Source organism: Malania oleifera, chromosome 2 (assembly GCF_029873635.1).
Source record: "Malania oleifera isolate guangnan ecotype guangnan chromosome 2, ASM2987363v1, whole genome shotgun sequence".
Taxonomy (NCBI): domain Eukaryota; kingdom Viridiplantae; phylum Streptophyta; class Magnoliopsida; order Santalales; family Ximeniaceae; genus Malania; species Malania oleifera.
This window is the reverse complement of record NC_080418.1, coordinates 143,861,171-143,873,985: the sequence shown is the minus strand read 5'-3', so window position 1 is coordinate 143,873,985 and position 12,815 is coordinate 143,861,171. Positions and strand designations below refer to the sequence as shown.

At 37.6% G+C, this 12,815-nt stretch overlaps 1 protein-coding gene across 2 annotated transcripts in view; it reads right to left on the bottom strand.

Moving 5' to 3' along the window:
* LOC131147860 (uncharacterized) overlaps nucleotides 1–12,815 on the bottom strand; it is a 62,781-nt gene that overhangs the window by 4,364 nt on the left and 45,602 nt on the right. The window contains exons 8-9 of one of the 2 annotated variants that reach the window (XM_058097480.1): nucleotides 8,824–8,985; nucleotides 6,796–6,989 (exon numbers count right to left, since the gene is read on the bottom strand). In XM_058097480.1, the coding sequence (XP_057953463.1) occupies nucleotides 6,796–6,989; nucleotides 8,824–8,985 (356 nt within the window). Of the gene's footprint in view, nucleotides 1–6,752; nucleotides 6,990–8,823; nucleotides 8,986–12,815 lie in introns of both variants that reach the window. The other variant, XM_058097481.1, reaches the window with a different exon arrangement.

Below are 12,815 nucleotides of genomic sequence, written 5' to 3'. Positions count from 1 at the left end.
ATGCCAAAACAGAATGAGACAAATTTAAGATCAACCCAATCCTAATCTCACTATAATTGTTCCCATTTTATGAATCAGTTTGTAAATTTTTCATACTATTTATATATTTTGCTATAAATTCATATAATCCCATTACATTCATTTAGAGGAAAGAAGATGCTTCAATGCAACAACTTCAACCCCAATAATGCAACTCTTTGCAAGTCCACCATCTCACACTGCATATCATCAAACCACACATCTCAACATTTTAAGGTTAGCTCTGCTCATTTGATGAACACATTGCTAAACCGCTCAACATTGTACCACATGGCAGGTCTTGTGGCATTGTTACGAGTTCCCTTTCAGCTTGACAAGCATATTTTGAATGTGCAACACTCTAAATCATTCTCACATTTTAAAATTTTTCTTCCATATTTAAATATTCTCCCTTGTGTATTTGATATTCATCCTTGAGCTAAAGTACGACAGAACAACTTTGGATAATTAGCAAACTAACCAATCAACTTTAAGTATATTTAAATGGACATTTTCTTTATTCAATCAACTCATCTGTCTTTTTTTCTCCTTCAAATGTACACACTATTGTTGTTGTTGTTTGTAAAAGAAATTGTCTATCATAGCGCTCTAGTGGATGCAATGTCAGACTCAGGCACCATGATACAATGACAGGTTGACACTATTTTATTACCATTAGAAAATAGTGATTAAACTAGTGCTAGTCAGCGTTGTTAATATTTGACAGCATAAGGTTCTTATTTTATTTTCTTTCCCTGTTATGATATCAGCCTACTTGGATTAGTATCCCCACATGTTGCCTTCTATTGAGTAATTGGGTAAATTGGAAGACCTAAACTCAATGATAGGTCTCTCCCTCTATTTATAATATATGTTGAGTACAATAGGAATGATCTTAATACCCTTACTAACTCACACTTATTATTAACAAAACTCTTAACACATAATAATAATTCTAAAAGACGAAATAACCACCATTAACACTCCCCCCCCCCCCCCCCCCAAAAGTTGGAGCATATATATCATATGCTCCTAGCTTGTTACAAATGAATTTCACACAAGCACCTCCCAAGACTTTAGTGAACAAATAAGCAAGCTGAAACTCAAACTTCACATGAGTGGTCATAATAAGCTTTTGTACAAGTTTCTCTTGAATAAAGTGGCAATTAAGTTCAATGTGCTTTGTCCGCTCATGGAAGACGGGGTTGGAGGCAATATGAATAGCGGCTCAATTATCACACATCAACTCCATAGGCTGAGAATGTGGAAAACCTAGTTCTTTCAACACGTTCTTCAACGAAACAAGTCCACATGTAGTGTGTGTCATAGCCCTATACTCTTACTCAGCACTCGACCTAGCAACCACATTTTATTTCTTACTTTTCCAAGACACCAAATTACCACTAACAAAGATACAATACCCAGTTGTGGATCTTCGATAGGAAGTTGATCCGGCCCAATCTACATCTGTATATCCCTAAATATGAGTGCACCCTAATCCTGATATAAGAGACCTATCCCGGGTGCACCTTTCAGATATCTCAAAATGCGAATTACTACATCCTAGTGACTTTTTCTCGGGGCATCGAGAAACTGACTCACAACACTTGTTGCGAAGGATATATATGGTTGAGTGACTGTGAGATAATTCATTCAACAAATATCCTGTACCAACCTGGGTTAGGCAAAAAAACACCTATATATGGTATTAATTTACTATTGGGATCCATGGGAGTATCAACAGGTTTGGATCACAACAATCCCATCTCATCTAAAAGATCAAGAGCATACTTCCTCTATGACAAGACAGTTCCTATACGAGATCTCAATACTTCTATACCCAAGAAGTACTTCAACGGTCCTAAGTCTTTGGTCTGAAACTTGCTCTGTAGAAAAAGCTTTAGGTCCTAGATGCCACGATTATCATCACCATTTATCACAATGTCATCCACATATACAATAAGCAAAATACTACCCGATGGAGAAGGACGATAAAATATAGAGTGATCTACTACACACTGATGAAGGCCAAACTCAAGTACTACAACACTAAAATGGCTAAACCATGCTCTTGGAGATTGTTTCAATCTATACAATGACTTCTTGATCCGACATGCTAAGTCTGACTCCCCTTGATTAACAAACCCAGGGGGTTGCTCCATATATGTCTCCTCATGAAGATCACCACGTAGGAAAGCATTCTTCACATCTAATGACAAGTGGTGACTAAAGAAACGAACCAACATACTGGGGCAAATTTAGCAACCAAGGATAATGTGTCTAAATAATCCAAACCATACACTTAAGTATACTCTTTAGCAACAAGGCGGGCCTTCAGACTAGCCATAGAACCATCAAGATTGACTTTCACATTGTACACCCAGCGACAACAAACCACCGACTTATCAAAGAGGAAGAGGTACCAAATCCTAAGTATCATTATCATGTAGTGCACACATCTCTTCAACCATTTCGTCCTCCACCCAGAATGGGATAGGGCTTCAGAAATAGATCTTGGAAAAGCAACAAAAGACAGAGTACTAACAAAGCAGTAACAAAAGGGAGACAAGGAATGATAACAAACAAAATTAGAGATCGGATGTTGGTTACAAATGCATTTACCTTTTTGAACAAATATTGGAGGATCAACATCACGAGAAATAAGATCATCCAACGAGGGAACTAGAGGCACAGTGGTAGAAGTTGGAGGAGGCACTCCGCCCTTGAGTCGCAGTGTGTATACCCGCAAATTGGGATGACTCGAGCGACGAGAAGGACTCAAACTAGATGAAGATGTAAGAGGTTTGGGCACAAATGCTAGGTTTGGATATGGAAGGCAAGGCAGAGGAAGGGACTTATCAAGGTCAACAGAACTCAAGGAATCAGAGTAGTATGGTGTAGACTCAAAAAATGAGACATCAACAAAGACAAAGAATCGATGTAAAGTAACTATAACATCGATAACCCCTTTTGAGTATAAGAATAGCCTAGAAAAATGCATTTGATAGCACAAGGATCCAACTTATCCATTCCTAGAGATAACTGATGGACAAAGGACACAACCAAATATACGAGGAAGGGAGAACAAAGGAGCTTTAGGTAAGATAACTGAATATGGGATTTTACCACCAAGGACAAAAGGTGACATTTTATTGATGAGGGAGCAAGCTATGAGCACAACATCACTCCAAAAGACTTTAGGGGTGTTCATTTGATACAATAGGGTACGAGTGACTTCAAGAATATATCTATTTTTCCGCTCTACAACTCCATTGTGTTGTGGATTGTGGGCACAAGAGGACTAATGGATCATAACAAAGTTAGTCATATAAGTACTGAATTCGGTATTAAAGTACTCCTTAGCATTATCACTACGAAGTATCCTGAATGGCATGTCAAATTGAGTCTTTATTTGGGAACAGAAAGCACCAAAGATATCAAACAACTTGTAACGATCTTTCATTAAATATAACCAAGTCATTCTAGAGTAGTCATCAACAAATGTAACAAAGTACTGAAACCCCAACTTTGTGTCATCAACAAATGTAACAAAGTACTGAAACCTCAACTTTGATGTCACACGAATAGGACCCCAAATATTAGAATGGACAAGCATGAAAGGACTAACCACCCATTTGTCGACCTGGGAAGCAAAGGGAACACGATGATGCTTGCTCAATTGACAAGACTCACACTCAAGATTAGACACAGAACTCAATGTAGGAACACAACTTGTCCAAGGACGGATGACCAATGCAACAATGTATTTGAAGTGATGTAGCTGCGACTATGCGGACAAAGGGTGGAGAAGGCGACTCAAAGTTGTAAAGTCCATGAGCCTCAAGTCCTATGCCAATTGTAAATCCCATCTTCAGATCATGAATAACCACAAAATCAGGAAGGAAAGTGATAGAACAATTTAGTGACTTTGTAAGCTTACTAACTGACATAAGATTGAAAGGATATTTAGGGATGTATAAAGCAGAAGAAAGAGAGATAGAAGGAGTAGGATTTACTGTTCCTATCCCCTTAACAACGATAGTGAACCCATCAGCAAGGGAACTTGAGGGAGATTTTTAGGATATTGGAGATTAGGAAAAAAAAAATTTGGTTATACCTATTATATGGTCAGTGGCAACAGAATCAATAATCCAAGGACTAGTAGGAAGGATACGAGATGACATGCAGACTGTTGGACTACCTTTCTGGGCAAAAGAAGCAATGTGATAAGATGCTTTTTGACACAATTGATACTGTAGAAACCTTGAATACTCCTCCTGTGATATAGTCACATTATTCAGTTCACTCAAACAAGTGACTAACGAAGGTATCATACTTTTGGGATTTGCAAATGCCATCCCAACATTCACAAACTCAAACCAATGATCATAAGATTAATTGTTGGAACAATTGGAACAACCATGAACAAGGCGACCCACCATGAACAAGCCACAGATAAATCATTACAAGGCTGCCATACCACCAAGAAACTCACACGCGGCCTCAAGAAAGCAACACTCAGCACTGGAACAATTGGAGAGGTGAACCACCAAAACTACCATGAACAAATCACCAACAACCTCAGATGCAGCCCCCAAGAAAGCAACACTCCACATCCCCACACACGAAAAAAAAAATGCTTATGAGCACTGCCACTGCCCCAAGAAGGTCACCAATGACCGTTACTAACACCGAACAACAACTAATGAATTACTATAAGTGCATTGTCACAACAAAGATTGGATCTTGCAGCAAAAACACATGCCTAACAGCTTGATATTTTGGTTTATGGAAGGAATTAGAATAGTGAATCAAAAAAACACAGCAAATCCCACTGTTTCAGATCCAATAAACTCATTAACAATTGATACAGCTTCACGAAGCATCAAACAACCATTCCTTGGGTGCCGCACTGCCACGGACAAGGTGAACAACTCACCGACGGATATAGCACTGCCACAGCCTCACAACTGAACATATGAATGCTGCCACGGCTACAAAAAAACTCACAAAGAAGCCTTCACAAACCTTGAACAGACATTAATGGAATGCCATGAGTGCATAGTCGGAAAAGGTTGAATTTTTTAGCAAAAACTGACCTAACAGCTCGATAATATAGTCTAAAGAAGGAATCAGAGCATGGCAGAGGGGGAAAAACAAAAAAAAGGCGGCTGGAAATTCATTCACGCGCCGACACATGGGGTCGGCCCTGCTGGCATTTTTCCAGCACGTGGGGGTTCCTCTAGTGATGGGGTTTTGAGGGGTGAGTCGTCCCCCCAGGGGGGGGTTCTGTTTATGGGTGTTTGGTTGGTTTGTTGGTTTTGTGAAATAATACGGGATGGAGGTGAATCTAGGAAGGACAGCCACAGGGACGGTGTTTTCCAGCGAAGGTTGAAGAGAGTAGGGCTGAGGAGAGTAGGGTTTAGTTTGGATCATGCTCTGATATCATGTTGAGTAATTGGGTAAAATGGAAGTCCTAAACTTAATGATAGATCTCTCTCTCTTTATAATATATGCAAGTAAAATAGGAATGACCATAATACCCTTACTAACTCACACTTATTACTAATAAAACTCTTAACACATAACAATATTAATGCTAAAAGACAAAATAACCATTAACACCTTCTAGGTCTCTATACCTTATTAATCTTCATATATATATATATATATAAGAAACTTCGTCAAGAGAAGAAAGAGCATACAAGGAGGATGACGAATACTCTAAAACAAACAACAAAAAGCAAAAAGAAATAAGAAAATAAATACATAAAAAAAAAAAAAAAAGACACAAAAACCAGTCTAACAAAGGTATCCAATCACTCTGAAGATCAGAGATGCCCACTCTGTCGAAACAGCCTGATGAGAAAACCCACGACGAAGCAAAAGATAGAATCCTGTCCCAAATCAAATCAATATATAAAGTGCAGTCTAGAAAATTATGAGCATTCATCTCCAGAAAAAGCAGCTAAAAAACAAAAGAAAAAAAAAAATTGTACATGACCACAAAATACTCATATCCTCAAAAACCCTCTAAAGTGATCAGCAAAAAAGCATGCAAGGAACTAGGGCTCACCCAACACTCTCCGAACAAGCCAAGAAGCTTGTTCCATAAACTCCAGGCTTCATAGAAATAAAGAAAAGATGTGCATGATTCCCACCGCTGGCATAACACATCACACACACATTAGGAAACAGAGCCATATAAGGTTTTCTAATTTGAAACAGGTTGTTGGCTTTAACTCCATTAAGGATGGCCACCCACACAAAACCTAAACCTTTAAGGGAATCTTGGCCTTACACAAACGATTAACAAGAAAAGAATGAGAAGAGGAAATTAGAAGAATAAGGCTTGCTAAAATTTTTTCCCTAGTGTTCACACACAATACAGCCTCCCTAACAATAAATAAACATCTCGTGACTCCAAAATGGCTTTATCATGATTTATCTGCATTTTTGGGTTAAGGAAAAAGAATTATGCATAGGACCACTGAAGCATAAATTAAATAAAAAATAATTCTTTTAAATGACAAAAGCTTAACATCTATACGTCCTAAATATGCTGTAAATTCAAGCAGATGTATATTCCATGAATGCTCAGAGTTCAGAATAATATTTTCATTTTGATAATTGGTTCTCGTTTTTTTTCTAACTAAGCAATATGTTACTAGAGAATAATGACTTCATTATAACCAAAAAATTGGTTAATGGAGAAACTGAGCTGCAAACAATACCATGAAACAAACAGTACAGTGAGGCCAGGAGATGGTAAAATACTTTTCAACACTCTGACCAGATATTGCAGTTGAATAAACAATAGGTGCCCAATGAAGAATACGAAGCTTTTCTCTAACATCTTGCTCATAGTACATTGCTGTCTGCTGGTTCTTGTTTGGTATGGTGTCCCATTTGTTTACAACAATCAGGCAACCTTTGCCTTCTTTTTCTATCCTCTCAGCTATCTTGTAGTCCTAGGACATCCAAGGCCATGAAAATAAAATTGAATCAGTTATACTACTGATGGAAGAACAAACAAGGAACATGTTTCCAACAGGAGAAAGGAAAACTGGGAAATCATCTAAGTAACAGGCAAAGACAAAACAATGCTTTGTTTCAGAAAATTTAGCAATATAGTTCTAAATCACCCTTGATGTTAGATTGGAGCTTGTCTGTATCAAAAAGTTGACCTGTAAGTGTACCAAAACTTGTAGATGACATTCACCTCCAATGAGCTGTGTCTTAGTTATGCAGTGTCTTGGATTGATTAGGAAACAAAAGATCTAAAAAGTTTGCAGCATCAAACTCAGACCAAACAGGTTACGCTTTAGATTGTGGGCGAACAATGTATGTCAAAGCCTTAACACTCTCCCAAACAAAGAGTGTCAAGGCCCATTAAGGAGAATAATATAATTTAACAAATAGACAGGAAATGCAGGCAACAAGAATAGTACCCATGACCTCCTGCCAAACATCACTCTGATAACATGTTAAATCATCCCTAGACCTCCAGCTTTTAGGTGAAATGATTGCTTAACATAAATAAAAAGGCATAGACAAATTCAATTTACAAAAGAAAGTAACCAGAAATGAGGTTCTAACTAAATTTAACAATTTGGTCACAGTATTTGCTTGTCTCTTCCTCTTTCTTCCTTTGCAATGGCAAACTGCAAGGGAAATCTCAAGAACCCACACTATGAAAAGAACTACTGTAAATCCTAGAAATTCAAATACTACAAATCCATAGTTACTGACATGATATTTTTGTACATAATATCAAAACAGCCTAGGCAGGAATAGTTGATTGCATAGGACACAGTATCAAAATATTTTATCACATTGATATTTGGCAATTGGCATGGATCACCTTACCAGCATAATTACAGTAGTATACACACAATGAAAACAATACAAATTTGATGCCACAATCTTGAGTATCTGTCTCAAACCATTGTAATTTTCAGAGCAGAAAAGGATTTGGTTCCATTATGCATGGACACCAAAGCCTTTTTGTCACCTATATTTGACAATATGCCAAATAACAATCTCAAGGCCTCAAAGAAGTATCCATGATACATCTTTTAAATAATTTTTTTTAAATAGATAAGCATAAGAAGATTTTATCAGAACAAGAACAACAACTACGCAGCTACTGCTTAATTATAAGGGAATATTTATAGGCTTAATCATGAGGAATCCATTTTTTATTTAAAGTCATGTGCTGGACACAACTATCAGTTGGGCTAAACTAGACTAATACACAAATGTTTGGCCAGAAAATTTCAGGCTAAGCCAAAATTAGGGGTTATTAGCTAAGCATGGTTGGTATTTCAGGCCAAAAACAAATTCAGGTAGAGCTCAGAGTCTCAGACAACAGCTAGTTTAGCCCAAAGCCTATCAGGTCCAAATCAAACTAAAAGTATACATACATCTGGGTTTGCTCACCCGTAGTCATGTCATGTATCATGTCTAGATCAGTAAAATTTTTGTATCATAAAGCTTGAGAGGACATGCACCATTAGGTAGTTTAGTGTCTGACTGATTCAAATTGGACTTTTTTTTTTTTGCTTCACATTTAATATTTGTCAAAGTAAATCTTAGGGTTCAGAAGCTCATCCAACTCAATAGATCAAGTTTGATCAGAAGATAAAGAATGCTGATGACCATGGAATGGGGAAAAAAAATCTCCAGACCAAGGTCAGACCAGCCAACCGACAGCCCTATCTGCACACAAGAAAGCACACATGTCCAAGTGTCTCCATAAACAAATATTATTCACATTGTGAATCCATCATAACCATACGGTACCTGCTCTGTGATACATGCCATTGCCTCAATCACAAGAGCCACAATATCAGAACGACGAACGGCACGAAACGCTCGATTTACTGACAAAGCCTCTGTTGTGCTGCCTGATGAAGCTACGGCTGCCCTTCGTCTGATTCCAGCAGTATCAATAAGCCGGTACTTCTGCAAAACAACTAACTAACTGTATTTTTCCTGAGGTATACAGCAAATGCAAAGGCAAACAAAATAAAACCAAACACAAATATTTCCTCATTTTAATCTGAGTACTGGTTTAAGATATTGACAGGAAAATTATAGCTTATAAATAATCTGGCCCCATCCTTTTGAGAGAATATAACAGACAAGACATTGAGTATTCCAGCAAACAGCAATATCAGACTATCTTACTAATAAACAAAACTGGAAAAGGAAGACAAAACTGGGCAGGAGATTTTCTTTTCAGTACTTCAGAAAAGCAAGAGAACACTTTTCACACCCTAGTACAAGTACAGAGGTGGCCCACGGTTGGAAGGGGGCACTTTTTTCCCTTGAGGACAGAATTACCATTATTCAGGCTTGTTTATCTAGCATTCCCTTGTATTATTTTTCAATTTTTAAAATTCCAGTGGGGATTGCAGATAAGATTGAGAAAACAATGAGAGATTTCTTATGGTCAGGAGTTGGGGGTTTCTGGACCATGTAGTAAGGTGGAAGGAGGTTTGTCGGGCTAAAAAGGAGGGAGTGAGGGCTGGGTCTCAGTAATTTGGTGTCTAAAAACATCACTCACCTAGTTAAATGGTTATGGCGTTTTCCCTTAGAAGATCATTCCCTTTGGCATAAAGTGGCTAAAAGTAAGCATGGGTTGGATGTGAATGGGTGGGATACCAATCTTAGTTTACAATGTTCTTCAGAGAGTCCATGGAAATCTATTTCTCACATTTATCCCTTGTTCACTCCATACATTAATTTTGTTGAGGGGACGGGTTCTCAGGTTCGTTTTTGGAAAGATCTGTGGTTGGAGATTGATGCTCTATCCATATCTTTTCCTCGCCTCTTCCAATTGAGCTCAGGGCAAGATAGTATGATTTCAATTTTTGTGGTTGACTCAGATAGCCCTCTAGCCTCTAGGAACTTTCATTTCAGAATATCTCTAAATTATAGAGAGCCAATCGAACTTTCCTCGTTGTTGTCATTATTGGATGATTGTCATCTTTCTTCAAGTAGGGATACTTGGTCTTGGGCTTTGGATCTTTCAAGGGTTTATTCATGTAAATTTTTTTTCGAGTTTTTGATCCATTCCAACTCTTATTTTCCTCTATTTTCTTGTATTTGGAAGGCCAAAGCTCCCCCAAAGATTAAGGCTTTCATTTGGCTGACTCTGCTTAATAGAATCAATACTAATATAATCTGCTGCAATGCAAATTAGGAGACCTTTGAAGGCCTTATCTCCAGATGTTTGTGTGCTTTGTTATTTGAATTCTGATTCGGCTTCTCATTTGTTCTTTCACTGAGTTTGTTGGAGCATCTGCAATAATTCATTTGGCGTGTTGGGAGAAGCTTAAGTTTGTCCAGCGACGATGGACGGAATGTTGGCCATCTCTTTTGAGGGCTTCGGAAGGAAGAAAGATGGACTGCTCTATTTGCAGTGCTGTGGGGTTTATGGTTGGAGCAAAATGCATGGATTTTTTTTCATGGATAAAATTGAGCAGGCAGCTGGTTTGGGAGAAGATTCATTATTTGGCTTCTCTATGGTGCATTGGCTCAGTTGTTTTAAGGGAGCAAGCTTTTAAGAAATTCAGTGAGATTGGAGGAATTTTTTGATTTGATATTTCAAAGTTTCTTTTTTTGTGTGTGTTTTTAGTTTCTTCTATTTTTTATGGATGTTTACAGAATTTTGATGGGAGATGTCTTATTCTCCTATTTAGAAATTCTTCTCCTTCTAATAAATTTCTTCTTTTGCTAGCCAAAAATAAATTAATTAATTAATTAAAGGGCAGGCCCAAGAAAAAGGACCAGAAGCAAAGTGATCAGTTTTTTTTGGATAACAAAAGGAAATTCATTGATAGATTAAGAATATACAAACAGGAGTATAAGCAACTCCTTAACAAAATCCAGGATGATCCTGACCAAAACAAAGAAAACAAGTCAGAAAACCAGTGTATGCTAACAATTCAACAAAAATGCCAATCATGCTGAATAACTGAAAAGCTCACCCCTTAATGTTCCCTTGACCCACATAATAAAGAGAATCCAAGTAATAAATATTATCCCAAACCATAAAATATGATACTTTCTTCCCAGAGAAAGTACGTGTATTACATTCCAGAGCAGAGCGGTCATTGTGTCTTGCCAATAGGGCTGCTACGCACGTCGAGAACAGGGGCTTTTGAGGCTTCAATTGCTGCTTCTCCTCAGGCAGCAGCTATTTCTCCAAAGGATCTCTCAAAAGTCATTCAGAAGGTTGAAGTGGAGAGGGAGCCCAGCAATCTTTAGGAGGCCAGCAAACTTTCAAGACTGTCAGATCTGATAACTTTTTGCTTTAGCTAACAATCCTGAGTCACAATCTGGAGAAAGAAGTGGCCATGTTGTTGAGGGGTCCAGAAATCATCTAGCAGCGTTGGTGGTGGTGGGAATTTACTTTAGGAATTAGGATCAGATTCAGAATCTAGTGACGACTTGTGTAGGAGATTTTAAGGGAACAAATGCAAGTGTAAAGCAGAGAACAGGGATTTGTATTGTAGGAAATAATGGCGGGGATGATTCAGATAGGGCTGAGTCTACTAAAGAATATACTCTTTGGGTGGTGATAAAGACGGGGTTAGAAATGAGTTCTCTTGAAGACGATCAAATTAATTCTGATGTGTGGGCGAGTAAATTTTTCATAAGAAGAAATACTGATGGTAGTTTTAGCTTTGAGAAACTTCAAATGCATTGAAGGTTGAATCAGAAGAGAAAGTTAATAAGGGAGGTCATCTTAAGGAAAAAAAGAATGGGGCAATGACTTTGATGAATAAGATTGAATTGATAGCAAATTTGCATATAACGATGGTTTATTATCAGATGAGAGAAAAATAGGTACTTTCAGATTTCCCTGATTTAGTAACATTTATTACGTGCCAGCAGCTTCACTTGATGCTTTAGAGTACATTCCTATTTCAGGGATGATGGTAGGGTAAAGATTAGGGATGGTATCTTGCCTACCTGTCTCTACTTTGGTGCAAACTAATGGGAAGGACCTTGAAGCTCAACAACTTATGGACAAGATGGGCTTGAGCCTGGCTGATCCTGGGGCCAAGAAGTTCACTTGGGTTGTGGTAAGAACAACGTGAAAAAAATAGGTCAAAATTTTAAAACATTCAATTAACTAGAATGGAAAGGGTTTAAAAGGGGTATTATTATTATGTATTTTGTAAGATTTTATTCTTTGTATCTATTTTTTGTTGGTCTTTTTTTGTTCCCTGAGGACATCTTGTCCTCTCTTAAATTTTAAATTCCTTTTTTTTCCTCTCTCAATACATTTCTTTTATTTTTTAGGATAAATGAAGAATTGAATTAAAGAGAGAAGGAAGAAACACAACAAAATAAAGTAAATATCGCATGGAAAACAAGGTATCCCATGACAAGTCAAAAGAAACAAAAGAAAAATCTAAAATAGAACCTGGCCATGTACTATTATTAACTTAGCAAACTAATTACTAATAACAACTCTTTTCCATAAGGTAATTTAAGATCTCTACTTGAGCACACTATCACAAGCAAAGGCTCAATACAAAAGTGATATAAGCCTACAACAGCAAGAGGAAGGCCAAGGGGAAAGAAAAAAAAAAAAAGTTAAGTGTTGCATGTAAAAAATCATGACCAGCCCCTAAACCAAAGAAATAGCCATAGATAGAACTACAAAGGAGGAATTAAATTTACGTAGCTTCCAGCTGGTCGTTTTTCCCCTTAAGAGGCCCATGGTATAGACTGCCCTGAACCATGAATATTTCAAAATTTTTAACCATCTAGGCACA